The sequence below is a fragment of the Tachyglossus aculeatus genome, chromosome 4, assembly GCF_015852505.1.
Source record: "Tachyglossus aculeatus isolate mTacAcu1 chromosome 4, mTacAcu1.pri, whole genome shotgun sequence".
Classification (NCBI taxonomy): Eukaryota; Metazoa; Chordata; class Mammalia; order Monotremata; family Tachyglossidae; genus Tachyglossus; species Tachyglossus aculeatus.
Genome location: NC_052069.1, coordinates 31,021,556 through 31,048,692, shown reverse-complemented (window position 1 = coordinate 31,048,692; position 27,137 = coordinate 31,021,556). Strand labels below are relative to the sequence as shown.

General features: G+C 41.6%; 1 protein-coding gene across 1 annotated transcript in view; it reads right to left on the bottom strand.

The window, feature by feature from the left end:
• Window positions 1-8,158: 8,158 nt before the first annotated feature.
• PTGFR (prostaglandin F receptor) overlaps window positions 8,159-27,137 on the bottom strand; it is a 57,887-nt gene continuing 38,908 nt past the window's right edge. Inside the window, exon 2 of the mRNA XM_038745970.1 lies at window positions 8,159-8,461. Coding sequence (XP_038601898.1) covers window positions 8,159-8,461 — 303 coding nt within the window. The remainder of the gene's footprint in view (window positions 8,462-27,137) is intronic.

Sequence of the window (27,137 nt, the reverse complement as noted above, 5' to 3'; positions counted from 1 at the left end):
GATAAAGCTAGAGAGAGAGCTAAGTCATCCCTCTAGACTAAAAGCTCCTTGTGGCAGGGAATATGTCTAACAGCTCTATTGTGCTCTCACAAGAACTGAGTACAGTATTCTGCACACAGGAAGCACTCAATAATGCCATTGATCGATATAAAGGTGTTCCAAGGCTGGAATTCCCCAGTGCCTGCTAGCAGTTCAGCTCTTGCTGGCAGGAACTCTGGGATGGAGGAGCCAGGTTTCATCTGCTGACATCCCTTCTCTGGGCCAAGAAACTGTGTCCTCCCCCAAAAAACTCAGGGGAACAACCTAGGGGCATTTATTCCAGCCCTCAAAACACTTGAAGTAGTGCTAGAACACAGGCCTAGGAGCCAGAGGACCTGAGTTCTAATCTCAGCTCTTCCACTTGTATAGGGTGTGAACTTGGGCAATTCACTAAACTTTTCTGGGCCTCAGTTGCCTCATCTGCTAATTGGGGATTAAACACCTAGCTTCCCTCTTACTTGGAATGTGAGTGTCATATGGGACAGGGACTGTGTCTTACCCGATTATCTCCTCTATTTCAGGGCTTGATACATAGCAAGCTCTTAAAGAATAACTACACTTACTATTGGTATTGTTGGGGAGTATGGAGGATACATGCTGTGCTGTATCTCTTTCTCTCGTTCTCTGTCTCACTCTTTTAAGTATGAATGAATGCATCTACATGCTCTGTTTAAGTGTGCATGTGTGTTTGTGTTGTGAATGTGTAGTGTAGCAGCACTCTTTGGGTGGTTCCACATACTCTAGAATTTTTTGGTGTGCTTAGTTAATGATGCTACAAAATAGCTTATTAATAATCTGCCACTTCATTACACATATGGATGCACATATAAATGAAAAAGTGATCCATTCCCAAGAGTGAGTTTGACACCAATTCTATGATGTATATTGTGCTGCTCATTTCTACCAATCGGTTTCTTTCTGTTTTTAAAATTTTTGCTGAGCTGGATCTATAAAGAAACAAAGTAACCATCATTTTAGTAAGTCACCGTTAGTAATTATAGTATTAATCAATTACTTACTAGGTGCTAAAATCTGAGGAAGATAAGAGATTATGAGATCAGACAGTCCCCGTCCCACACACGGTTCACAATCTTTCTTTTCCCTGTTTGACAAATGAGGAAACTGAGCCCCAGAGAGGTTAAGTGTCTTGCCGAACAGCATAGAATAGGATAGTAGTGGATCTGGGACTCAAGCCTGATGCTTGGCACATAGTAAGCGCTTAACAAATACCATCATTATTATTATCATTATTATTCTGACACTCAGTCCCATGCTCTTTCCCAATTAAAGAATCTTCAATAATTATTTAAATTTTGCATTTGACATTTCAAATAAATATCACAGCTACTAAGGTAGGTAGACAGAAAAAGTGGCCTAGTTCATATATCTGCTTTTGAAGCTCTCATATTCTTACTACACGAAGCTTCATTTTCTTATTTAGTCCCAGAGGAACAAATTTTCAGAGCTTTTGAAATGGGCAATATTGAGTTCACATCTTTCTCTTTTATTTCTGTCCATTTTGACTCAACTATTTCCTTAATTGCATTGAAGCCTGCCTATTTCAATGATTGATTCATCTCAGATGAAAACCACTAGTACTATATTTTAATTTGGGACCACAAAAGTAAAATAAAAGGCCTCTATAGTACTGAAAAGCCAACAACTGACTAATGAGTTACTTTACTAAAGCGGGAAATCATTTTAGAAACCCAACTGGATTCAACCAAGAGGAAAGTACTAAGATCAGAGAAGGAAATAAAAATTGGAATTGCTGGGGGAAAACCTAAAATTCATCCAAATCCCTTGGAACTGTTCTGAAATAAATTCCTTTTGGTGGAAATATAAATGTCAACGCTATTATGTAGGATTGAGTTACTCCAAGAGAACTTAAAGTGAATTTTGCCTGTCCACATGCCAGTAAAAATAATTTGAAAGAGATTTATTATGTAAAAGACTGAACTGACAATATCTATATTCGTTTCAAAATATCTGAGCCAAGGCCCAGCTGCTGGATTGAATAGGAAACCACAAATATTTGACTCCACGAAGAAGCGGGTGGGATCCGCTCAAATACTTTGATTTTCTTGGTTTGTTTGTTTTCCCCCCTTTCTCCCTGCTGTTTGCCTTGCTTAGACACTGAAATACCCTTTATTTGTAGCGTGATCAACAAAAGTACCAATGATTCATTCCCAATAAATCCCAACCCCCGTGCCCTACTTCTACTTTCCACAATTTCCTTTCATCATCTTCCTCTTTCTCCACAATTCACTTAGCAGCCATTGGAGGCATCAAATCGCTATTTGGCTCTCTCTCACTGGGGAGAGTAAAAGATGGCTCTTTGGCGTGGTCCCCTGATGAGAGTCTGTTTTGCATTACCTCTTCTCTTTTCCTTTTTTACGAAAAAGAATGGGCTCTAAGTTGAAAAAAAAAAAAAAGAACAAATTCACTAGGGGATTTTCTTAAGCCAAACAAGTTGTTTCTTGAAGCAACTAACCCCATACTTTACTGGAGAGGTCATGGCCCCAGGCGATCATCTCTGGACTGTTGAATTCACAGAAAATATGCAGTCCAAATGAAATAGATACTCATGTATTTACTCTTAAGCAAGGAAATACAATCATATTCCTCCTAAGCACAATTCATTCTGTTTCTATATAACCTTGAAAAAATACAGAAATAAATTAATTTCATGTTCCTTTAGCAATTCCAAATGTGAAATAAAAATATGAGTCAATATGGGATCATGGTGTAAGATTGTTTCAACAAAAATAGGAATTAAAGTTATGATCACAAAATGCTACTTTAACAATTTTGTGGAGCTTTTCAGATAACAATAGATAGAAAGACTTCCAGGACGTTTCTGAAGTAAATTTTTTCAGGACTTGTATATACTGACCTGAGACTTCAGTTGGCCATTGCTTAGGAAACGTGTTTCCGTTACATAGCTCTCCTTAAGTTCCAAATGAAGAACTGTTTCTCATAAAATATAGCAGCTGAGAAATGCAGGTTGGTCTTATGAAAGTGCCACTGTGCCTCGAGTCGACATTCTGTTATTTTGACAGTTTCATCAAATTTAACAAAACGATGGACCGAATATAAGATCCATCAGTGTAAACTCCAAAACTTGGTTTACATTCCATTTTAAGGAAACTAAAAGAGAAACAAGGAGAAAGAAATACTTTAAGTCAAATCTGTTTATTACTTAGAAGACAGTCCACTTTAGGCTGGAGTACAGTTTGTGTTTTTAGTTCATGTATCTTTAAACTCCAATACACTGACTTTTTAACATCTTGACTTTCTCCATTTCATTTGAGAGTATTCTTTACAATTTGGCATCTCTACAATAACATTCATGCTCTCTACAGATTCAAGAGATGCTTTTTCAATAACTTCATGTTTAACATTTTATTCTGTATTTGAATTTGTCACAAGGTAGCTAAGCTCTAATTAATTAATTTACCAAAGCACTAAAATTACACTTGTTAGGTACTGGTACATAGGATACAAGTGACAAAATATACATAATAACATTTAATCCTTTATACAATTCAGCGAGTATCACAGAACACAAGATACATTTATTCACATAAATGAAATACTCATCAGTGATGAAGTTTTTCAACAATTTTAATTCCAATGTTTCTTCGAGGTGTGATAAAAGATGATTTTCTCACCAAAATGACCAATGAAGACACAATATAAAACAATATTTACATTCTGCAATATGTAGCAGTTATTTGAATGATGCAGATAATATTGGCTAGATTTCTAGAGTTCATAAAAATTAGTTTAACACAGATCAGACACAAAACAAAAACCTATTTTTCCTTTGACCTTTCAATTTTGAAACTAAGCAAGTATTACCAATTACTGCATTACACAATTCAGCTACAATTTTAAGTGTTTTCCCTTTTCTCTTGGTTATTTCTACAGGTTCTGAGAAATTCAAATTATCTGTGTGCTAAAAAGGTTCCATTTATATTTCCCTAATGTCTTGCTAAAATGTGACCAAAATCTACACACAAACACACACACACACACACACAAAGAAACAAACACAGTTTACTGAAGAATATATTTCTAAAATTGCAATCAAATTTTGACCTTACATACCCTGAAGTCTGTAATTACAAATGAAGAAATCTGTGGGATTACATTGTTTTCTTCTATATTTACATGTACCTGTTCTGCAAACCAAAACAAAGCACTGTTTACAAAATTACTCAGCTAATGGAAAGCAAAATCTTATGTTTCATATCAAGGTACAAGTAATCCAAGCAAAAGTTGATTTGGTGGGTTATTTTGGAATTACCCAAATAATACATTGCAAAACCTGGCTTTGTGTATAGACTTCACCTAGCAGAAGGAACTACTTCAAAATACAGATCTACTTTGGCAACTTGAAGTGGAGACCTGAGGCAATCATTCCAGATCATTCAACCCCTCAAAAGAAACATTATTTATTTTTTAGGTGAAAGTGTCAAATCACATAATCAAAACAGTTAAAGGCATGTGGTCTAAAGCTGAAATCCTTGACAGCAGGAGAAGTTGAATCAGCCTAACTGGAAGTCAGTAGATGCCAACAATCCATGGATAAAGACCTGTTTTACCTTTTCAAAAGTCTTTTGGGGAACATTGGATGAATTTGATTTTTCAGATGATTCAATTTTAGTTGCTTCATATTCCACCATTTGTTTTGGAATCATTACTCTGACCTAAGTTACCTGAATAATTTAATCAATTGTCCTCTTCCTGTTGCCAGTATAGGGAAGGGCTTAGTCACTTAAGGAAACATGCCAAGCTTATTTTTAGACTTTTCAATCGACAAATATTTAAGTAGTGAGGGCAGAGCCCCCCATAGAGGTTATGAAAATAGATGAAAGCATCTTTCTCTATGTACTCCCATACACCATTAAATGCAAACTACTCCTTAAGAATTAGTCAAAGTGCAAATGATGTATCCTATAGGCATTCCTATATCATGCGCTTCTCCCTTAGATATGGGAGAGATACGCATAAGGGAAAACAATGTTTTAATTACCCTCTCTTTCAAATTAAGCAACCCTGATTTGGTGATCTTGTGAAAGAAAGCTTTAGTCTTTCTCCCTCCAAAGCAGAGGCTATATGCAAGTTGCTCCACACTATTTTTGGCTGCATTACAGATATATGTAGCAAAATTCTGAAGCAAAGCCCTAGCTTCTCATTTAGATTTGTTCCCCTAAGGCAGACCAAAACCCTGAGATGATAGTCTGCAACAGTCTTGGCGCTCCTTTTCCTAAATAAACACATTCATCTTCTTACATTCACACAAGAAATTTAAGTTCCACAAGACAGCTGACCATTCTGGTTGTAAAATGTGGTCATTCAGTCCATATAACTCTGTTTTAATACACTGGCTTTGATCCTGAACATTAATTTCCAAACCAGCTGCAGGAATCACTCTTCCTGTGAAACATCTGAAACATCCATCATGATTTTAAGAGCTATATAATTTTATTACTACTGAACTGTGTAATTACATAGTAACTACATACGTCTCCAAACATTATTACACAAAATGCACTAATATTCCCAAGAGCCATGATAATCATACTGTGACTAATGCTCTAGAAGAAATGATATCTTAGAAGAAATGCAAAATAATATATCATTTTGCTATTTTATGGAATTCACTAATGAAAATATCCTGCAATACAAACTGCTTGCCATTCACTTAAATGCTTTTTCAGACCTCTTATTTCTTACTGCTTTCAGAGCCATAATGTTGAATCAGAAATTCTGGTCCAAATCATTGTTCCACTTGACTGTTCTATCCTCAAAGGAACTCTTTCCTTCATAGGAGTCCTTCCCTTCTCTTACCTTCTCAAACCTGCCAAACTCCTTCTTGCCCCACCTTTAAAGCTCTCCAAAAAAAACCAAAACAATTTACTGACTGATCTCCCGCTTTACTCATCATACTACTGGACCATCAGCTATTTTAGCACCAACATATTAATCTGTTTATTTACATATTCATTTGATTTGGTTATTTCATCACTTCACCTAAGCACCTACTCTTTTCCTCTTGGCAAACTGTGTCCACTTGTCTATTCCAAGCTCTTTGAGAACAGGACCATATCTTCTACTTGTATCCTATGTTCCCAAGCATCTAGTACAATGCTCGGTACACAATAGGTGTTCAATAAATACTGATGATGATAATGATGATTATGATGGTGGTGGTGGTAGTGATGGTGGTAATTCTCCTCATTAGGCCATAAACTCCTTGAGGGCAGCGTTCATATCTGCCAACTGTATTGTACTTAGTTCAGTGCTCTGCACAAAGTAAGGACTCAATAAATACCACCGATTGATGATCTGGCATGAGGGAGGACTGGGAATTTAAAGAAGCTGGGATGGGGAGAGGTGGGAATCAGGCAGGAGTCAGGGTGTTGGCAAGTTTACTTCCAGGAAGAGTCTGACAGCAAGTTTACTTCCAGGAAGTGTCTGACACCACTCATAGGGTTGTCTGCCTGTGGCCTGCTCCAACCTCCATCTGCCCCACCCCAGGGCAAAGGTGAGACTCTAATCCAAACCCCACAACAGGAAACTATCCTGGGCCCTAGCGTCTCCAATTTGGGGTTTGATAAATCCATGATTTGCAAGCCCAGGGAAACAGCTGCTAATTTCTAACTGTGTTCACTGGAGGTTCCGTCACATGATTAAACTTTGCCACCCTAAACGACCATTCAGCCCAGAAATGATGCCTTAAACAGCAATTGAGTCACTTGTGCAGAAACATCTAACAGTATTTGAAAGCATAGTTTGGTCACATTTGGTTAAATGGTTAATATATAAATAAGGACTATAAAGTGCTTATACCTAAAAATGATTCACTTCCAAAATGGCTATCTGCTGGCTTTTACTATTTTGTTTTGTTCTGGATATATACACAAATTATTCATGGGAATAAGAATACATTTCTATAAAAATACCCCTATCTGTACAATTTACAAGCCAGGTTAAGTACGTTTTGAACAGAATATGCACTAGGTGTGCATTGTCTAATGATCATTTAAGTTCAGTTCCACAAAAGAGTGAAGAAATAGTTGAGTCAATCCAAAAAATGAAAAATAATAGGTTCTGTTGTATAATTGGGCTCAGTCTACATCTCTATTCTGTGGAATATCTTCTATATTATAGAAGCTTGGTAAAAAATTTTAAGCTATGCTACCTTGACCAAGAAGAGTGGAGGCTTTAGCGACTTCCAATGTAATTCAGACCCACAAAGAATTTTGGTCTACGTTAACTGGATTCACCTTCCTAGAAATCTTCATACTGGGAATTTGTAATTAAGCTTTAGCCATGAAGCTGTTGTTTAGAAAATAGAGTAATTCTTTTTAAATATTTACAAACCAGAAATTATAGCCTCTTTCTCATGTTAAATTATTAAGATTATAAATTCTCTATGTGAAAAGGCATACATTATGGATTTGGAAAATACTAACAGGAAATTGTTGGGATTTAATGCTCTTTAAATGGCTATCTTCACTAGTCAGCTTTATGTCTTCCAACTGCAGCTTAAAAACTGTAAAAGCCTGCTAACATCAGAAGTTGGTATTGGGCTCTTTTAAGCCAACTCATACTAGCAGAAAACACTAATTTTAGTATTTTCTTTAAATGTTCTTTTTTCATTTTCTCTTTTGAAGCAGAAAAAAATGGCTCTTCCCAATGTAATTTACACTTGTCATCAGTACCAGTGCTCTGAGTTGCAAATGTGGTCAATTATAGAAACTATATTTAAAGTTTTCAAATTAAGCCCAGTAATGTAAAGATGAACAGCGGTGTTAATATGAATCGCCAGGCTGGTCTGCTGAAATTTAATCAGTTGCACACCCTCTCCTCAAAGGCTGTTTCATATCAGTACTGCATCATTACATTGGGTTATGAGAGAGGGATTTTGGTGGCTATAGTAAAATTACATCATGTGCATATTTGTAAAGAAATTCCAAAGTGATGAACTAGAACTGAAAAACATCAAGCCTGTCATCTATCTTCTCTTAATAAAACACAAACCAAAATTGGTTATGGTGCTCTCAATATATGGTTTTCATGCCTCTCCTCTCATGATATATTTATTTCATTGACCTGTTAAGCTAGGGGGCTGTTGATTTATTTTGTCGATATGTGGTGATTCAGAAATGGCAGCAACCTTTAAGGAGTTTTTAATGGAGCTGAGCTCCCAAATATGTAAGTTTATGACATGGACCCCGCAGCATCGTCTTGCAATCTTGTAAAGGTTCTTCAACACAGCTTTCCTCAGGAGGATATACACCCAGGGGTCTAAGATCTGATTCCACGTTGCCATTCGGAGAGCAAATAGGATTGTTTCACAGGTTTCCAGCGAACGATTTCCATTGATTCCAATATTGGCCATTGTCACCTGGAAAAGGGAAACAAAATCAGTGGGCTTTGTATTGTAACAGGAATTGGGTCAAAGCATTTTGCAAGACAGAATTTCATATTAAACAAAGTCAATTTGGAGTTCAAAGAAAGCCCTTTTAATATTTCTAACAAAACAACTAAGCATTATTAGGCCTTTCTAAGTTGACCTAAAATGCAGAGGTGGCAGCAACAGTCATTTCAGATTTTTTTGGGGGGGGGAAATTTATCAAATGGAATGGATGGAATAAGTCGTTACTGTTGGACTCTGAGCTATAAGAAGGGAAACATGATACAGGTGAGCTTTGGCTAAACTATATTTGATTGATTACAGGTATGTATGAGCACATTCCACCCAGTTGAAGAGGTTCATTTATGACACACTCCTGAGCCACATTTTCTGATTGGTTTCTGCAGACAGGGTCTAATGCTTGGTATGGTATTTAGTTTCCACCTTTGTATTATTTCCCAGTGCTTAGTACAGTACTCACATTAAGTAAGCACTTAAGAAATACTATTACTACTACTATTACCCAGTGCTTAAAACAGTGCTCCAGTGCTTAGAACAGTGCCCTAGCACTTAGAACAGTGCTTTGCACATAGTAAGTGCTTAATAAATGCCATTATTATTATTATTATTATTTCTATTATTATCCTAATTGATCATTGATCATATGGACCCCGGTTGACTGTTGAAGAGAATCAGCCTGGATAGAGAACAATTTAAGGTGAAATAACCAAAATTGGGGAGGAAGAGAAGGGTAAGGGAAAGATCAAAACTTTCCATCACGGTTTTATGACCAATATTTCTAAGTGGGCTCCCTTGCCCCACACCTGCTTCAATTTCCATCCCAATGGAAATTGACTCCCAATTCTACCTCTCCAGGACTGATCTCTCCCTCTCTCCTTCAATCTCTCCCTCTCTTCCTTAAATCTCTCAATCCCTCCTAACTTCAAGACATCTTTACATGGATGTATGGATCTGTCATATCAGGTACTGATACTATGTTCTCATTTCTTTCATTCACATTCTGGACAAGGGCAAGAACTGATGCACTTTCACCATTTGCTAATCTTTATAATAGTTCCATCTTCATTTCTCACAGTGTTTGCGGTTTTTTATTAAATTTCCTTTTGATGGCGTTAATGCAACATTTTTGAAATCATAATTTTGCTTTCAATATGCTTAATTATGTATATTTTGTGCCTACCCAACATGGGTATATCTAAACTTCACTTTTAAACAATGACACTACTGATGGTGATATTCATTCAGCTTTGGAGTCAGAGGTCATGGGTTCAAATCCCGGCTTTGCCAATTGTCAGCTGTGTAACTTTGGGCAAGTCACATAACTTCTCTGTGCCTCAGTTACCTCATCTGTAAAATATGGATTAAGACTGTGAACCCCACGTGGGACAACCTGATCACCTTGTAACCTCCCCAGCGCTTAGAACAGTGCTTTGCACATAGTAAGTGCTTAATAAATGCTATCATTATTATTATTATATTTATTGAGTGCTGTGTACAATCTTATCATGCACATAAAAGTGGCTTTAGATACTGGTAGTTGGCTAATATATTCATCTGCATTGCACTGCTGGCATTTTAGGGTAGGTCCTCACTGCAATGATGGACTTCAGAATGATTACTTTCTGAGTATTCCTTGGTTTCATATTTGTTCTTGCACCACAACATAAAAAGTTGACCAGGCACAGTTCTTAAATGAGCAAGTTTTGCATTTGATGAGGTACCTTTTTGAGCATTTTGTACAGCAAAATCAAATCTTCTGGAAAAGGCACACAAACACAATTAACACATCCCACATTTACTAGTGAGTTCATCTTTTGCTGTTTATTCCTCTCACGTTGCAGCTGAATTGCACCATGCTGCAGCATAAACAACTGTGCATGCATCATGAATGCAGTGATAAAATAGCAATTCATGTGGTTGCTTTTTAGCCTTTCCCTTGATCAATCATATTTATGGAGTGTTTACTCTGTGCAGAACACAGTACTAAGGACTTGGAAGAGTGCAATATAACAGAGTTGGTAGACATGTTCCCTTCCCACAATCGGCCATTTGTATTAAAGTTATTCTCATTATTCAAAAACTTTTAGTGCCAAGAAGTAAACTGTTGAGGTGCAGAACTGGCCCTGTAGAGATTGGTTTGTCAGAGGAAGTACAGTGGAGTGCCAGAAACAGTCTGTACTTACCAAATATTTACTGTTGTAGCTGCTACCAGTGATTAAGTAAACACACAAAGTGAAAATCTACACCCATTTTGTAGATGAACATGGATTTATCTCTCCATTTATTTATATTTTTGAATGGATAATACTGTTATTACCATATTCCAAACATGGCACTCTTTTTCATGAATAATAATGCAATAAGAGAAGCAGCATGGCTCAGTGGAAAGAGCACGGGCTTGAGATCCAGAGGTCATGAGTCTAATCCTGGCTCCACCACTTGTCAGCTGTGTGACTTTGGGCAAGTCACTTAACTTCTCTGGGCCTCAGTTCCCTCATCTGTAAAATGGGGATTAAGACTGTGAGCCCCATGTGGAACAACCTGATCATCCTGTATCCCCCCCACAGCGCTTAGAACAGTGTGTCGCACAAAGTAAGCACTTAACAAAAGCCATCATATTATTATTATTCAATTGTAAGAAACTAATACAAATAAAGGATTAATTGAGCACCGACATACGATCAGAGCATTATAACAGGTCCCTTCATCCCCTAGAGGCTGGAGAGGCTGATAGGTGAATTTGCCATCTCTGGTACATTCTTTGAACATGAGTCAAAACTCATGAGTCAAAACGTGTGTGTGTGTGTGTGTGCCTGCGCACACATATTAAGCACTCTGGAGAGTGACAAAGTAGTAGAAGACTTGGCACCTGTTCTTATCAATCAATCAATGGTATTTATTGAGTGCTTACTATGTTCAGAAGACTGTACTAAGTACTTAGCACACACGAAGCTTATTCTCCTAGTACCATGTGCCATAAATCCCTGCTGGCTGGCTCAACAATTAACTTATAAGTAATACTACATTGTATACTGTATTATCATGAATTCTAGTTTTTGGTATAATCTTGGGCCCCAATTTAACACTGAGATGAACAATTTTCAGCTAAGAAAGAGGACTAAAAAGGAATGTGAATCATTGAATGTCCATCAGCACGAAACTGAGACATTAAACTGGAAAGGCCAGCAACACTCTGAAAAAATGAAGAGTTGGTGAGATTGGCAGGACAAATGTGGGAGCTGGTTTAAGAGGAATTTCTAGCTGTTCAGCCAGGAAAAGCAGTTGGAAATCCTTTTCCCTGGAGTTACATTGACAATAATTCTACAAACCTTGGTACATTCCTCTCAGGCGTCGCCCGCCCGAACTTGGATGGCACCTTAGAGTTGTATACAGATTCTTGTCACAAAATGTCATTGCGACTTGTTTTATGAAAGCAATGGCACAAACAACTGTGAAGAAAATTACCGGCAGAAGTTGGAACTCTCATGACCTGGGCCACAACCCCTGAGGCTTTTGCTACCTCTGTGGGACAGTAATGAGTAATGAGCACAAGCTATGCAATTTAGGCACTTTAGTACTCTGGTGAAAAACTAAATCCATTTATTTGCCACTGTTAACATCTGCCTTTTGTTGTTCGTGGAGTGAATAAACTCAAGGTGACATACATTCCGGTCTTGATGGGGCAGTCAGGCTTTCAAACTATTTACCCAGTTGCCACCACTTTGGATGAAGGCGCTGCTTGCTGTTCCTACCTAGTAACCAGGGAGTAGTAAATAGGAGCGGGAGAAGGGTGAGGAGCCAAACCTCTGTGCCGCAATGCTTTGATTGGCAGTGCATGCACACATGTGCATGTGTGCAAACATACACACACACCTACCAGATAGAAGGCATCCCAAGAAGAAACACTGACAGCTGCTAATGAATTAACATTCACCTATTCACCCTGGGCATGCAGACTGGCCCAAATGCCAGTCTCATGTACTCTCAGTTCCCTCCATCTGGTCACCCCATGCCTGCCCCTCTCACTAGCAGCTGTCCTTGCCCCTGCACCAATCCCTGTCAGCTCGTTCCCATCCTCTCCTCACGTTATCCCCTCCTTGCATCCCAACCTACAGCCTCAGCCAAGTGCTCCCTCCTGGGAAATCCTGACCTGTTTCTGACCCACTCACTGTTCTTTCTTGCCATCACTGCAACCTGGCTCTCACCAGATGCTGCTGTCTCCCTGCCACTCTTTCTCTAAAGGGGTAGCATATTCTCCCATACCCCAAGACTCACTGGGAGAGAAGGAGGAATTGGCCTTCTTCTTGCACCCCAGTTCCACTTTTGTACAATCCCAACCCCACCATCCCTCTCTTTCCTTTCTGAGAAGCAGCATGGTCTAGTGGATTGAGCAGTGGGAGTCAGAAAGACCTGGGTTCTAATCCCGGCTCATCTCCCCATCACCCTGACTCCCTCCCTCTGCACTACCCCCTTCCCTGCCCCACAGTACTTGTGTATATATGTACATATTTGTTATTCTATTTATTTTATTAATGATGCGTATATATCTACAATTCTATTTATATTGATGCTATTGATGCCTGTCTACTTCTATGTTGTGTTGTCTGTCTCCCCGCCTTCTGGACTGTGAGCCCATTGTTGGGTAGAGATTTTCTCTATTTGTTGCCAAATTGTACTTTCCAAGTGCTTAATACAGTGCTCTGCACACAGTAAATGCTCGATAAATACGACTGAATGAAAGATTGAATGACTTGGCTGCTGTGTAACCTGGGGCAATTCACTTCGTTTCTCTGTGCCTCAGTTACCTCATCTGCCAAATGGAGATTAAGACCGTGAGCCTCATGTGAGACAGGGACTGCGTACAATTCGATTTGCTTTTATTGATCCCAGGGCTTAGTACAGTACCTGGAAAATAGTAAGCATTTAACAAATACCACCATTATTATCACTATTAGTCTAGAATTCGCCCTTCCTCTCCATCCAAAACTGCTACCACCATAATTCGAGCATTCATCATTTCCCACCTTGAATATTGCATCAGCCTCCTTGCTTACCTCCCTGCGTCTTGTCTCTCCCCACTCCTGTCTATACTTCACTCTGCTGCCAGGATAATTTTTCTGCAAAAACGTTCAGTCCATTATTCCCCACGCCTCAAAAACCTCCTTACCAGCTTTAATCAGCTCTCTCAACTCACAGAAACTCCTTACCAGAAGCTTAAGGTACTTAATCTGCACTCTCAGCTCTCTGCCTCCTACTTGACATTGCTGATCTCCTACTACAACCCAACCAGCACACTCTGCTCCTCTAAACTTGTTACCTCAAACTCATATATCTTTCCAATGACACCTTACCCACATCCTCCCTCGGGCCTGGAACCTCCCTCCCACTTCATATCGGACAATTCACCCTCTCCCAATCTTTGAAATCCACCTAAAATCATATCTCTTCCAAGAGACCTTCCCCTTTATTTCCCCTGCCCACCTCCACTCTGCATCAACTATGAACTTCAGCACTTTGAAACTCATTCCAGTTCCACACTACTTATGTAAAAATTCTTAGATTCTACTATGTCCCCTATCTGTAATTTTTTTAATGTCTTTTTCCCCCGTAGACTGGTATTTTTTGAGTTTGTTGAGCGCTTACTATGTTTAAGCCACTGTTCTAAAATGCTGTGATAGGTACAGATTAATCAGACTGAATACAGTGTCTGTCTGATCACAGTCTGAGTAGGAGGGAGAACAGGTTTTGAGTTGAGGAAACTGAAGCACACAGAAGTTGTGACTTGTCCAAGGTTACACAGCAGGCAAGTGACAGAGTAGGGATTCAAACTCTGGCTGCTAGACCCATGCTCTTTCCACAAGGTCATGCTGCTTCCCATTAGACTCTGTACCGTGGCTCGGTGGAAAGAGCCCGGGCTTTGGAGTCAGAGGTCATGGGTTCAAACCCTGGCTCCACCAATTGTCAGCAGTGTGACTTGGGGCAAGTCACTTACCTTCTCTGTGCCTCAGTTACCTCCTCTGTAAAATGGGGATTAAGACTGTGAGCCTCCCGTGGGACAACCTGATCACCTTGTACCCTCTCCAGCGCTTAGAACAGTGCTTCGCACATAGTAAGTACTTAATAAATACCATCATTATTATTAAGCACTTAGTACAGTGCTCTGCACACAGTAAGTGCCCAATAAATATGATTGAATGAATGAATGAATGAAATTAGACCATGATACTGTCTTGTGGGCAGGAATAATGTCTCCTAACTCAACTCTGTTGGACAGTACTTTCCCAAAAACTTAGCATTGCTCTCTGTACACAGTAAGTGCTCAATAAATATCACCGACTGAATGACCAAGAAAAAACAAAACAACACAAGCCAGTGGTAAGACTGGGAAGATCTTGGCAGGAGAGGCCCCTGAGGTTCTGGCCTGTTTCTGGAACTTTCAGTGTATGCCTCAGTCCCAGCGCCAAACCCACTCTGCTATTCCTCCTCCCTCAAACACATCCTCTCTGAGGATAATAATACCTGCCTTTCCCTACTTCAGGGAGATGCTGGGAGAACCAAAGTGGGATAACGGTTTGGGAAGAAATGCAATCAGGTAGAATGGGAGATGGGATAAGATCTTGTCCCACTGACCTGGCAGGAGCGATGGTGGGTGGCAGGGCTGATTTCAGCTGATAAGCAAGAGAAGTAGTCAGCTTGAAGTCCCCTCAGGAGAACCAGCCCCAGGACAGGATGAACTTCTGATTAATGGCAGGAAGTTTTTGTTTGTTTTTATGGCATCTGTTAAGTGCTTACTATGTTCCAGGCACTGCACCAAGTGCTGGTGTAAATACAAGTTAATCAGGTTGGACACAGTCCCTGTCCCACACAGGGCTCACAATCTTATTCCCTATTTTACGGATAAGGTAACTGAGGCACAGAGGTTACTTAGGTGACTTGCAGAATAATAATAATTATGGTACTTGTTAAGTGCTTACCAGGTACCAAGAACTGTTCTAAGTGCTAGTCATGATACAAGTTAATCAGGTTGGACACAATCCCAGTCCCACATGGGGCTCACACTCTTATCCCCATTTTACAGATGCAGAATTAAGGCACAGAGAAGGGAAGTGACTTGCTCAAGGTCACGCAGCAGACATGTGGCAGAGCCGGGATTAGAACCCAGGTCCTTCTGACTCACAGGCCTATGCTCTAGCCACTAGGCCAACCGCTTCCTAAGGAAGTTACCCTGTGTGTCTGGAGTAATGCACAACACATCACCTGATCCTAGAGAGATGGTGCGATTTTCATCTACCTCACAGTGACCGGATATCTGAAGCATGACCTGCAGGTGGGAATGGGACAGCGAATTTACATCCAGAGCCCTAACTGCTTCTTTTTCTTGGAAGGACTAGGGAGGACAGTGTGGAGATGGGACAGCATCACTCAGCAAGCATATGAAGCCTTTTTAAAAATTGGATGGCCTCCACAAGCTGGCCTCTTTCCACCCACTCAGAGTGTTTTCTACTCCCACTATTTTCTATTACTACTACTACTAATAATAATAATAATCATAATATTTATTAAGCATTTACTAAGTGCCAGGAGCTGAACTAAACACTGGGGTAAAGAGAAAAATCAAGGAAAACACAGTCCCTGTCCCATAAGCATCCCGGCTCCACCATTTGTCAGCTGTGTGACTTAGGGCAAGTCCCTTAACTTCTCTGTGCCTCAGTTCCCTCATCTGTAAAATGGGGATTAAGACTGTGAGCCCCACATGGAACAACCTGATCTCCTTGTATCCCCCCAGTGCTTAGAACAGTGCTTTGCACACAGTAAGCACTTAACAAATACCATAATCATCATCTATTATTATTATTATATGCAGCTCACTCAATAGGAGGGAGAACAAGTTTTCTTCCAAGTGTCCCACAAGCAGCTCATTAAATAGGAGGGAGTCTAACTAAGAAGGAGAATAAGTATTGAATTCTTATTTTAAAGATGAGGAAATCAAGGCACAGAGAAGTTAGTGACTTGTCCAAGGTCACACAGCAGGTAAGTAAGGAAGCTGGGATTGCCCAATTTCCTCCAATTCCCAGGTCTGGGCTCTTTCCTCTAAGTCCCAGGGATTCTCTGGATTTGGAAGTTCACTAAATTATCTTTTAGACTAAGCTCGTGCTGAAATAATTAGATGGATAAGTATTCCCTCTCTTTTCTTCCCTACATACATACCACACACACCACATGGTGTAGTGGATAGAACATGGGCCTGGGAATCGGAAGGTCATGGGTTCTAATCCCAGCTCCACCACTTATCTGCTGTGTGACCTTGGGCAAGTCACTTCACTTCTCTGGGCCTTGGTTTCCTCATCTGCAAAATAGGGATTGAACTGTGACAGGGACTGTGTTCAGCCCAATCTGTTAGAGTCTATCTTAGTACAGGGCCTGGCACACAGTAAGCACTTAACAAATGCCATATACCACACACACCACACCAAAACTTTACATCCCATCAGGGCAGAGGGGTTCCAGAGACACAGGGACAACTCAAACATGGTGGGGACGGACTTGGAGGAATAAAGGTCCAATTTTTTCAGGGAGCAGGATTTGGAGCTGAGCCTGAAGAACTTCTCCCTAGTCCTTCCTAGATTTCTGCAGATCTGAGAGCCCTGGAAACCCTCAGATAGTGTGGGAAAAGGGACTAGGGACAAGACAGAGGAAGACTCCCTTTTTCACTTCACAACACTTCTGATCTTTCTCAAACAAACCCTCATCTTTCTCCTGGAAATTGTTCCTCAAACTCTCATCAGTTCAGGCAAATGGAAAGAAAAACCTAGTTTTCTTTCCTCTCCTACATGCAGAAATTTCTGGCATGGTGCAAGAATTACATAAAAAAAGTGAACGTGTCTACCAACTCTATTGTATTGTACTTTCTCAAGTACTTTGTGCAGTGCTCTGCACACAGTAAGCACTCAATAAATACCATTAATTGATTGATTGATTGATTGAAACAAGCTAAAATATCCCGGGGGATAGAAACTCCAGCTTTAATCTTTTTGGGGTACTCTACTGTCCTCTCCCAAGAGCTTAATCAATGGTATCAATCAATCAGCGATATTTGCTGAGCACTTACTATGTGCCAATCACTGTACTAAGCACTTGGGAGAGTATAATATAATTGAGTTGGCAGATATGTTCCCTGCTAATAACAAGTTTACAATCCATTGCTCTGCACACGCTAAGTGCTCAATAAATATCCTTGATTGACTGCTGGTATTTCTGTTCATGTCTTATGCTCACAATAAACACTTCAAGTGTGTGTGTGTGTCTCCATGCTCAGGAGTGTATTGTAAGACTAATTGCCTGCCTGAGGCAAGTGAAGGAAAGAGAAGATTTTTAATTTCAGAGAGCTTGTGACAGGTCCTCTTGGGACTCTTTCTTACTCCTTATGTTCCTTCACTGAAAGGACCCCTCTAAAATGATAATAATTATTATTTTTATTAAAATATTTATTATTGTAATATTGTACAATATTACAATATTGCAATGTATTGTACAATACAATAATAATGGTAATTATTACAATATTTATTATTAACAGTAATAATAACAGTGGGTGTTTATGGTATTTAAGTACTTAGTATGTGCCAGAAACTATACGAAGTCTGGGGTAGACACAAGCTAATAATAATAATAATAATAATGATGATATTTGTTAAGCACATGCTATGTGCCAAGCACTGTTCTAAGCACAGGTGTAGATACAAGGTAATTAGTTGGTCCCAGGTGGGGCTCATAGTCTTAATCCACATTTTACAGATGAGGTTACTGAGGCAGAGAAGATAAATTGCTTGCCCAAGGTCACAGCAGATGAGTGGCAGAGTTAGGATTAGAACCCACGTCCTCTGTCTCCCAAGTCTGTGCTCTTGCCACTAAAACATGCTGTTTCTCAGTTTGGACACAGTCCCTGTCCCACATAGGGCTCACACTCTTAATCCCCACTTTACAGATGAGGTAACTGAGGCACAGAGAAGTTAAATGACTTGTCCAAGGTCATACAACAGACAAGTGGTGGAGCCAGGTCTGGAACCTAGTTCCTTCTGATTCCCAGGCCAGTTCTCTATCCACTAGGACACACTGCTTCTTGCTGCTTCTTTGTTTTGTGCTTACTCTGTGCCAAGCACAATACTAAGTCCAGGGGTAGATATGAAATAATCAAGTTGGATACATTCCCTGCCCCTCATGGGGTACACTGTCTTAGAGGGAGGGAGAACAAGTGGCAAATTCTCACTTTAAAGATGAGGAAACTGAGGTGCAGAGAGTGTAAGTGACTTGGCCAGGGTCACGCAACAGGCAGGTGGAAGAGTGGGGATACGAATTCAGGTCCTCTAACTTCCAGGCCCATGCTCTTTCCACTAGGCTAAGTATGGCATCCCTCATCTGCCTCTTAAAAATGTCTTTTCAAGACTCTGCCAAGCACTTGGGTAAATACAAGATTGGTCCCTGTCCCTAATGGGGTGCACAGTTTAGGAGGTAGGGAGAGCAGTAATCTTACCCATGATTTATAGGTGAGGAAACAGAAACCCAGAGAAGGTAAGCGACTTTCCTAATATACAAGGTAGGATAGAACTGGGATTAGAGTCCATGTCTCCTGACTTCCAGCTCAGGCTCTTTCCATTAGACCACAGTGCCTTTGGTGTGGTTGTGTTGGTTTAGCGGCTTTGTAAATGTCAGAAGAAATCCAGGAACTGAACTCAAGAGGAATTTTGTACCAATCCCAGATCCCAAGAAATCCCAAGGCATGGCCCTTTCCTCTGATCTGGTATATTAATCGAGAAATATTATTAACTATATTCCTAGCTTTGTGGGTGACCATTATTGTGTATGTGTGTTTTTCTGTTCCTCTCTGCCTTCTACTCCTGCCCTTTCCTTTCATCTCTTCTCCACACATGCCTGAGCATTGGCCTGGCTTCCTGGAAAATCTCCTGGTGGGAAAACACAACCATTACCATGTAAGTTTCCTGTGGACATGGAACATGTCACTTATTCCATTCTTCCCAAGCATCCAGTACAGTATGCCACACCAAGTCGACATATAATAAATGCTGCTGCTACGATTGCTACTACAACTACTACTGATCACCACCACTATCACCATTACATTACTATTACTCCTACTACAACTATGTCCTATCACCTCTGGAGTGGGTGAAATGAAAATCAATCAATCAATCAATCAATCGTATTTATTGAGTGCTTACTGTGTGCAGAGCACTTTACTAAGCACTTGGGAAGTACAAGTTGGCAACATATAGAGACAGTCCCTACCCAACAGGGGGCTCACAATCTAGAAGGGGGAGACAGAGAACAAAACCAAACATATTAACAAAATAAAATAAATAGAATAGATATGTACAAGTAAAATAAATAAGCAAACAAACAAATAAATAAATAAATAAATAAATAAATAAATAAATAAACAAATAAATAGAGTAATAAATATGTATGAAAACAATAGGAGAAGTGGAAGGGGGCACTCCGTTTCTGTTAGAAACATTGAAGGGATTTAGAGGAAAAGACTATCCATTCCATTTCAAACAAAAACTTCTTGTCACTGACTTTAAGGCACTCAGTTAGCTCTCCCCCTCCTACCTACCCTCACTGATCTCCCACTATAACCCAGCCCACACACTTTTCTCCTCTAACGGCAATCTACCCCCTGTACCTCAATCTCTACAGTCTCATTGTCAACACTCAGCTCATATCGGGCCTGAAGTGCTCTGCACACAGTAAGCACTCAATAAATATGATTGAATGAATGAGTGAATGAATGAACTCCCTCCCATTAAATCAATCAATGGTACTTATTGAGCACTCTCTCTGTACCGAGTAACGAACTTGGAAAAAGACAATACAACCAAGTGGGTAAACACTGTCCCTGCCCTCAAGAAGCTCCCTTTCTAGATGAGGAGACAGACATTAAAATAAATTTCTGATAGGGGAATGGGAGAGTATAAACTCTCTCCTCACTGTGCCTCATTCTCGCCTGTCGCGCCATTGACCCGTGGCTCACGTTCTACCTCTGGCCTGGAATACTCTCCCTTAATATATCCGCCACACTAGCTCTCTTCTTCCCTTCAAAGCCCTACTGAGAGTTCACCTCCCCCAGACGGAGCCCCCTCTTATCCTCTGCTCCTCCTCCCCTCCCCATCACCCCCACTCCCTCCCTCTGCCCCCGTCCCCCGACTCAAAGCACTTATGCATACTTGCACATATTTACTTTATTTTATTAATGATGTGCATATATCTATAATTCTATTTATTTTTATGGTATTGACACCTGTCTACTTGTTTTGTTTTGCTGCCTGTCTCCCCCTTCTAGCCTGGGAGCCCATTGTTGGGTAGGGACTGTCTCTATATGTTGCCAAATTGTACTTTCCAATCAGTACAGTGCTCTGCACAGAGTAAGCATTCAGTAAATGCAACTGAATTGAATGAATATAAATATATGTAAATAAGGGGTGAGGATGAAGTGAGTGTCAAGTGTTTAAGGGGTACAAACCCGGGGGACAGGCAACATTGAAAGAAGAGCAAGTAGGAGAAATGAGAGCTTAATCAGGGAATATCATATCTGAGAGAACACACACCATTCTCCCCATCTTCAAAACCCTACTAAAAGTATATGTCCTTCAATGATAATAATAATGATGGCTTTTATTAAGCACTTACTATGTGCAAAGCACTGTTCTAAGCACTGGGGAGGTTACAAGGTGATCAGGTTGTCCCACAGGGGGCTCACAGTCTTAATCCCCATTTTACAGATGAGGTAACTGAGGCCCAGAGAAGTTAAGTGACTTGCCCAAAGTCACACAGCTGACAATTGGCAGAGCCAGAATTTGAACCCATGACCTCTGACTCCAAAGCCCGTGCTCTTTCCACTGAGCCACACTGCTTCTCCAAGAAGCCTTCCCTGACTAATCTCTATTTCCCACCTAATTGCCCATTCTTCTATGTTGCCTATGTACTTGGGCTGTACACTTTCAGCACTGTGATAACCCACCCCCATCTCACTGCACTTATGTATTAGAGTATTAGAGGCTTTCCCAGACTAAGCCCCCTTTACCTCAGCTCCCCCTACCTTCTGTATCATCTCCACTCACTCCCCCCAACCCCGCACCCGTGCTTAGGGAAGCACTTTCTCACTGCTCACTTTCTCACTTTCTCACTGCTTAGAGAAGCAGTGTGGCTCAGTGGAAAAGAAAGCGGGCTTTGGAGTCAAAGGTCATGGGTTTAAATCCCGGCTCCACCAATTGTCAGCTGTGTGACTTTGGGCAAGTCACTTCACTTCTCTGGGCCTCAGTTACCTCATCTGTAAAATGGGGATTAAGACTGTGAGCCCCACATGGGGCAACCTGATCACCTTATAACCTCCCCAGCGCTTAGAACAGTGCTTTGCACATAGTAAGCACTTAATAAATGCCATTATTATTATTATTACCCCACAGCACTTCTGTATATATGGATATATCTATAATTCAACTTATTTATATAAATGCCTGTTTACATCCCTTGGTGACCTCATTTGCTCCCACGGCTTCCACTATCATCTCTACACTGATGACACCCAGATCTACATCTCTGCCCCTGCTCTCTCCCCCTCCCTCCAGGCTCGCATCTCCTCCTGCCTTCAGGACATCTCCATCTGGATGTCTGCCCGCCACCTAAAGCTCAACATGTCGAAGACTGAACTCCTTGTCTTCCCTCCCAAACCTTGCCCTCTCCCTGACTTTCCCATCTCTGTTGATGGCACTACCATCCTTCCCATCTCACAAGCTCGCAACCTTGGTGTCATCCTCGACTCCACTCTCTCATTCACCCCTCACATCCAAGCCGTCACCAAAACCTGCCGGTCTCAGCTCCGCAACATTGCCAAGATCCGCCCTTTCCTCTCCATCCATACCGCTCCCCTGCTCGTTCAAGCTCTCATCCTATCCCGTCTGGACTACTGCATCAGCCTTCTCTCTGATCTCCCACCCTCGTGTCTCTCTCCACTTCAATCCACACTTCATGCTGCTGCCCGGATTATCTTTGTCCAGAAATGCTCTGGGCATATCACTCCCCTCCTCAAAAATCTCCAGTGGCTACCAATCAATCTGCGCACCAGGCAGAAACTCCTCACCCTGGGCTTCAAGGCTGTCCATCCCCTCGCCCCCTCCTACCTCACCTCCCTTCTCTCCTTCTCCAGCCCAGCCCGCACCCTCTGCTCCTCCACCGCTAATCTCCTCACCGTACCTCGTTCTCGCCTGTCCCACCATCGACCCCCGGCCCACGTCATCCCCCGGGCCTGGAATGCCCTCCCTCTGCCCATCCGCCAAGCTAGCTCTCTTCCTCCCTTCAAGGCCCTGCTGAGAGCTCACCTCCTCCAGGAGGCCTTCCCAGACTGAGCCCCTTCCTTCCTCTCCCCCTCGTCCCCCTCTCCATCCCCCCATCTTGCCTCCTCCCCTTCCCCACAGCACCTGTATATATGTATATATGCTTGTACATATTTATTACTCTATTTATTTATTTATTTATTTTACTTGTACATATCTATTCTATTTATTTTATTTTGTTAGTATGTTTGGTTTTGTCCTCTCTCTCCCCCTTTTAGACTGTGAGCCCAATGTTGGGTAGGGACTGTCTCTATATGTTGCCACTTTGTACTTCCCAAGCGCTTAGTACAGTGCTCTGCACATAGTAAGTGCTCAATAAATATGATTGATTGATTGATTGATTTTGATGCCTTTCTTCCCCTCTCTAGACTGTAAACCAGTGTGGACAGGGATTGTCTCTCTTTTTTGCTGTATTGTGCTTTCCAAGCACTTAGTACAGTGCTCTGCACATGGTAAGCACTCAAAAAGTACAACTGAATGAATGAATGAAATGAATGAATGTACATATCCTTGTACTCTGATGTTTCTCCTATCAAAAATTGATTTTATTCATTCATTCAATCGTATTTATTGAGCACTTACTGTGTGCAGAGCATTGTACTAAGCACTTGGGAAGCACAGGTCAGCAACATATAGAGACGGTCCCTACCCAACAATGGGCTCACAGTCTAGAAGGGGGAGACAGATAACAAAACAAAACATGTAGACAGGTGTCAATGCCATCAGAATAAATAGAATTATAGCTATATGAACATCATTAATAAAATAGAGCAGTAAATATGCACAAGTAAAATAAATAGAGTAATAAATGGATACAAATATATACAAGTACTGTAAGGGGGGGAAGGAGGTAGGGCCGGGGAGCGATGGGGAAAGGAGGAGGAGAGGAAAAAGGGGGCTCAGTTTGGGAAGGCCTCCTGGAGGAGGTGAGCTCTCAGTGGGGCTTTGAAGGGAGGAAGAGAGTTAGTTTGGCGGATGTGTGGAGGGAGGGCATTCCAGGCCAGGGGGAGGACGTGGGCCAGGAGTTGACAGCGGGACAGGTGAGAATGAGGCACAGTGAGGAGGCTAGCAGCAGAGGAGCGGAGTGTGTGGCTGGGCTGGAGAAGGAGAGAAGGGAGGTGAGGTAGAAGGGGGCGAGGTGATGGACAGCCTTGAAGCCGAGAGTGAGGAGTTTTTGCTTGATTCGTAGGTAGACAGGCAACCACTGGAGATTCTTGAGGAGGGGAGTGACATTCCCAGAGCTTTTCTGTACAAAGATAATCCAGGCGCAGAGTGAAGTATAGATTGAAGCAGGGAGAGACAGGAGGATAACAAATACCATAATTATTATAACAGGGTCTGAATTAAAACTCACCATCTCCCCAACAAGCTCCTCAACTTTCCACTCAAACCTTTTTCTCCTCTTGACTTCCCTATCACTGTAGGCAGTACCACCATCCTCCCTGGCTCACAAGCCCGCAACTTACTACTTATCCTTTATGTTGCCAACTTATACTTCCCAAGTGCTTAGTACAGTGCTCTGCACACAGTAAGCGCTCAATAAATATGCTTGAATGAATGAATGAATGAGGATGTCTGTCTACCCCACTAGACTGTAAGCTGCTTGAGGACAGGAATCACATCTATCAATTCTATTATATTGTACTCTCCCAAGAAATTAGGATAGGACTCTGCACACAGTAACACTTAATGAATGATTAGCACCTGTGAATGATTGATTGATGAAAGAACACTGTGATTCATCCATATATAGCCTTGGGCTGCTGAGCAGCTGTTTAGATGCCAGCTCTTACATCAGCTCCTGGACTGTCAACTCCCTCTAGAATTACCTAAAGGATGATGCCAAGGTTACAGGCTTGTGAGTCAGGAAGGATAGTGGTGCCGTCTACAGTGATGGGAAAGTCTGGGAGAGGAAAGGGTTTGGGTAGGAAGATAAGAAGCTCTGTTTTGGACATGTTAAATTTGAGGTGATGGGAGGACATCCAAGTAGAGATGTCTTGAAGGCCAGAGGAGATGAGAGACTGGAGAGAGGGCGAGAGATCAGGACTGGACATGTAGATTTGGGTGTCATCTGCATAGAAGTGGCAGTTGAAGCCATGGGAGCACATGCATCCACCAAAGGAGTGGGTGTAGATGGAGAACAGAAGGGGATCCAGAACTGAACCTTGAGGACCTCCCACAGTTAGTGGGTGGGTGGCAGAGGAGGAGCCCTTGAAGGAGACTGAGAATGAACAGCCAGAGATATAAGAGGAGAACTGGGAGAGGACAGAGTCAGTGAAGCCAAGGTTGGATAACGTTTCCAGGGGAAGGGGGTGGTCCACAGTGTTGAGAGGTCAAGGAGGATTAGGATGGAGTAGAGGCCGTTGGATTTGGCAAGAAGGAGATCATTGGTGACCTTTGTTAGGGTGGTTTCTGTGGAGTAAAGGGGACAGAAGCCAGATTGGAGTGGGTCAAGGAGAGAACTGGAGGAGATGAATTTGAGGCACTGGGTGTAGACAACTCGCTAGGAGTTTGGAGAGGAATGGTAGGAGGGAGATGGGGCGATACTGGAGGGAGCACAATATTCAACAGATAAAACCTGTCACTTGGATGTTCCAAAAATGCTAAAATATCAACAACTAACACTAATGTAGTTTCATATTCATTCAATTCATTCATTAAATCTTATTTATTAAGTGGTTACTATGTGCAGATAACTGTACTAAGCACTTATAAAGAGTGACAATCCCTGCCCACAATGAGCTCACAGTCTAGAGGGGGCAAGATAGACATCAATACAAAAAAACAGACATCAATACAAACAAATAAAATGATAGATATGGAAATAAATGCCGTGGGGCTGGGAGAGGGGGGAAGAACAACGAGAGCAAGCCAGGGTGGTGTGGAAGGGAGTGGGATATGAGGAAGAGTGGGGATTATTCTGGGAAGGCCTCTTGGAGGAGATGTGCCTTCAATAAGGCTTTGAATAGGGAGAGAGTAATTGTCCCTTGAGGGCAGGAATTGAGGATTTGAGGAGAGAGGGTCTTACAGGCCAGAGGTAGGACATGCATGGGCCAGGGTTCAGCGGTGAGACAGGTGAGATCAAGGCACAGTGAGAAGGTTAGCACCTGAGGAGCCAAGTTTGCAGACTGCCTTATAGAACGGGAGAAGTGAGGTGAGTTAGGAGGGGGCAAGACTTTAAAGCCAATGGTGAGGAGCTTTTGTTTGACACGGAAGTGGATAGCCAACCACTGGAGATTTTTGAGGAGGGGGGTGACATGTCCTGAACATTTCTGTAGAAAGATGATCCGGGCAGCGGAGTGAAGTATGGACTGGAGTGGCGAGGGCCAGCTCTTTCAGGATTATAATCCTTTCAACACTCAGATGGAATTTCTGATACCATTAGGAAATGTGCCTACCAACTCTACTGTATTATACTCTCCCGAGTGCTTAGCACAGTGCTCTGCACATCGTAAGCACTGAGTAAATACCAATGATTGACAGGCTGATTGATTAGTATTTACTAGGATAACGCATGAGAGTACCAAACTCTAAAAACTGAAAATACTTATTTTCTAGGTACACCAATACTTATCCCAGAGCAGGGAAACTGCAAAAGATTGTCATTCATTCATTCAATTCATTCAGTCATATTCATTGAGAGCTTACTGTGTGCAGAGCACTGTACCAAGTGTTTGGAAAGTACAGTTCGGCAACAGAGTCAATCCCTACCGAACAACGGGCTCACAGTCTAGAAGGGAGAGACAGGCAGCAAAACAAAACAAGTAGACAGCTGTCAATACCATCAAAATAGGTAAATAGAATTATAGATATATACACATCATTAATAAAACAGACTAATAAATCTTTACAAATATACACAAGTGCTATGGGGAGGGGAAGGGCGGTAGGGCAGTGGGAGGGAGTGGGGGCAATGGAGAGGGGAGGAGGAGCAGAGGAAAAGGTGGGGGCTCAATCTGGGAAGGCTTCCTAGAGGAGGTGAGCTCTCAGTAGGGCTTTGAATGGGGGAAGAGAGCTAGTTTGGCAGATGTATGTAGGGAGGGCAATCCAGGCCAGAGGTAAGACGTCCACACCTACACCTACATGAACACATCCTACAAAATATATTCCTTTTCCAGTTTGTTTCGGTGACATAAAATTGACCAGTGACTCAGTTAATCAGCACATTCTAGGCATTGCTTGTAAACCTGCAAGCTAGCAGTCAAAGCACAAGTAAGGAAAGGGCCTGGCCATATTAA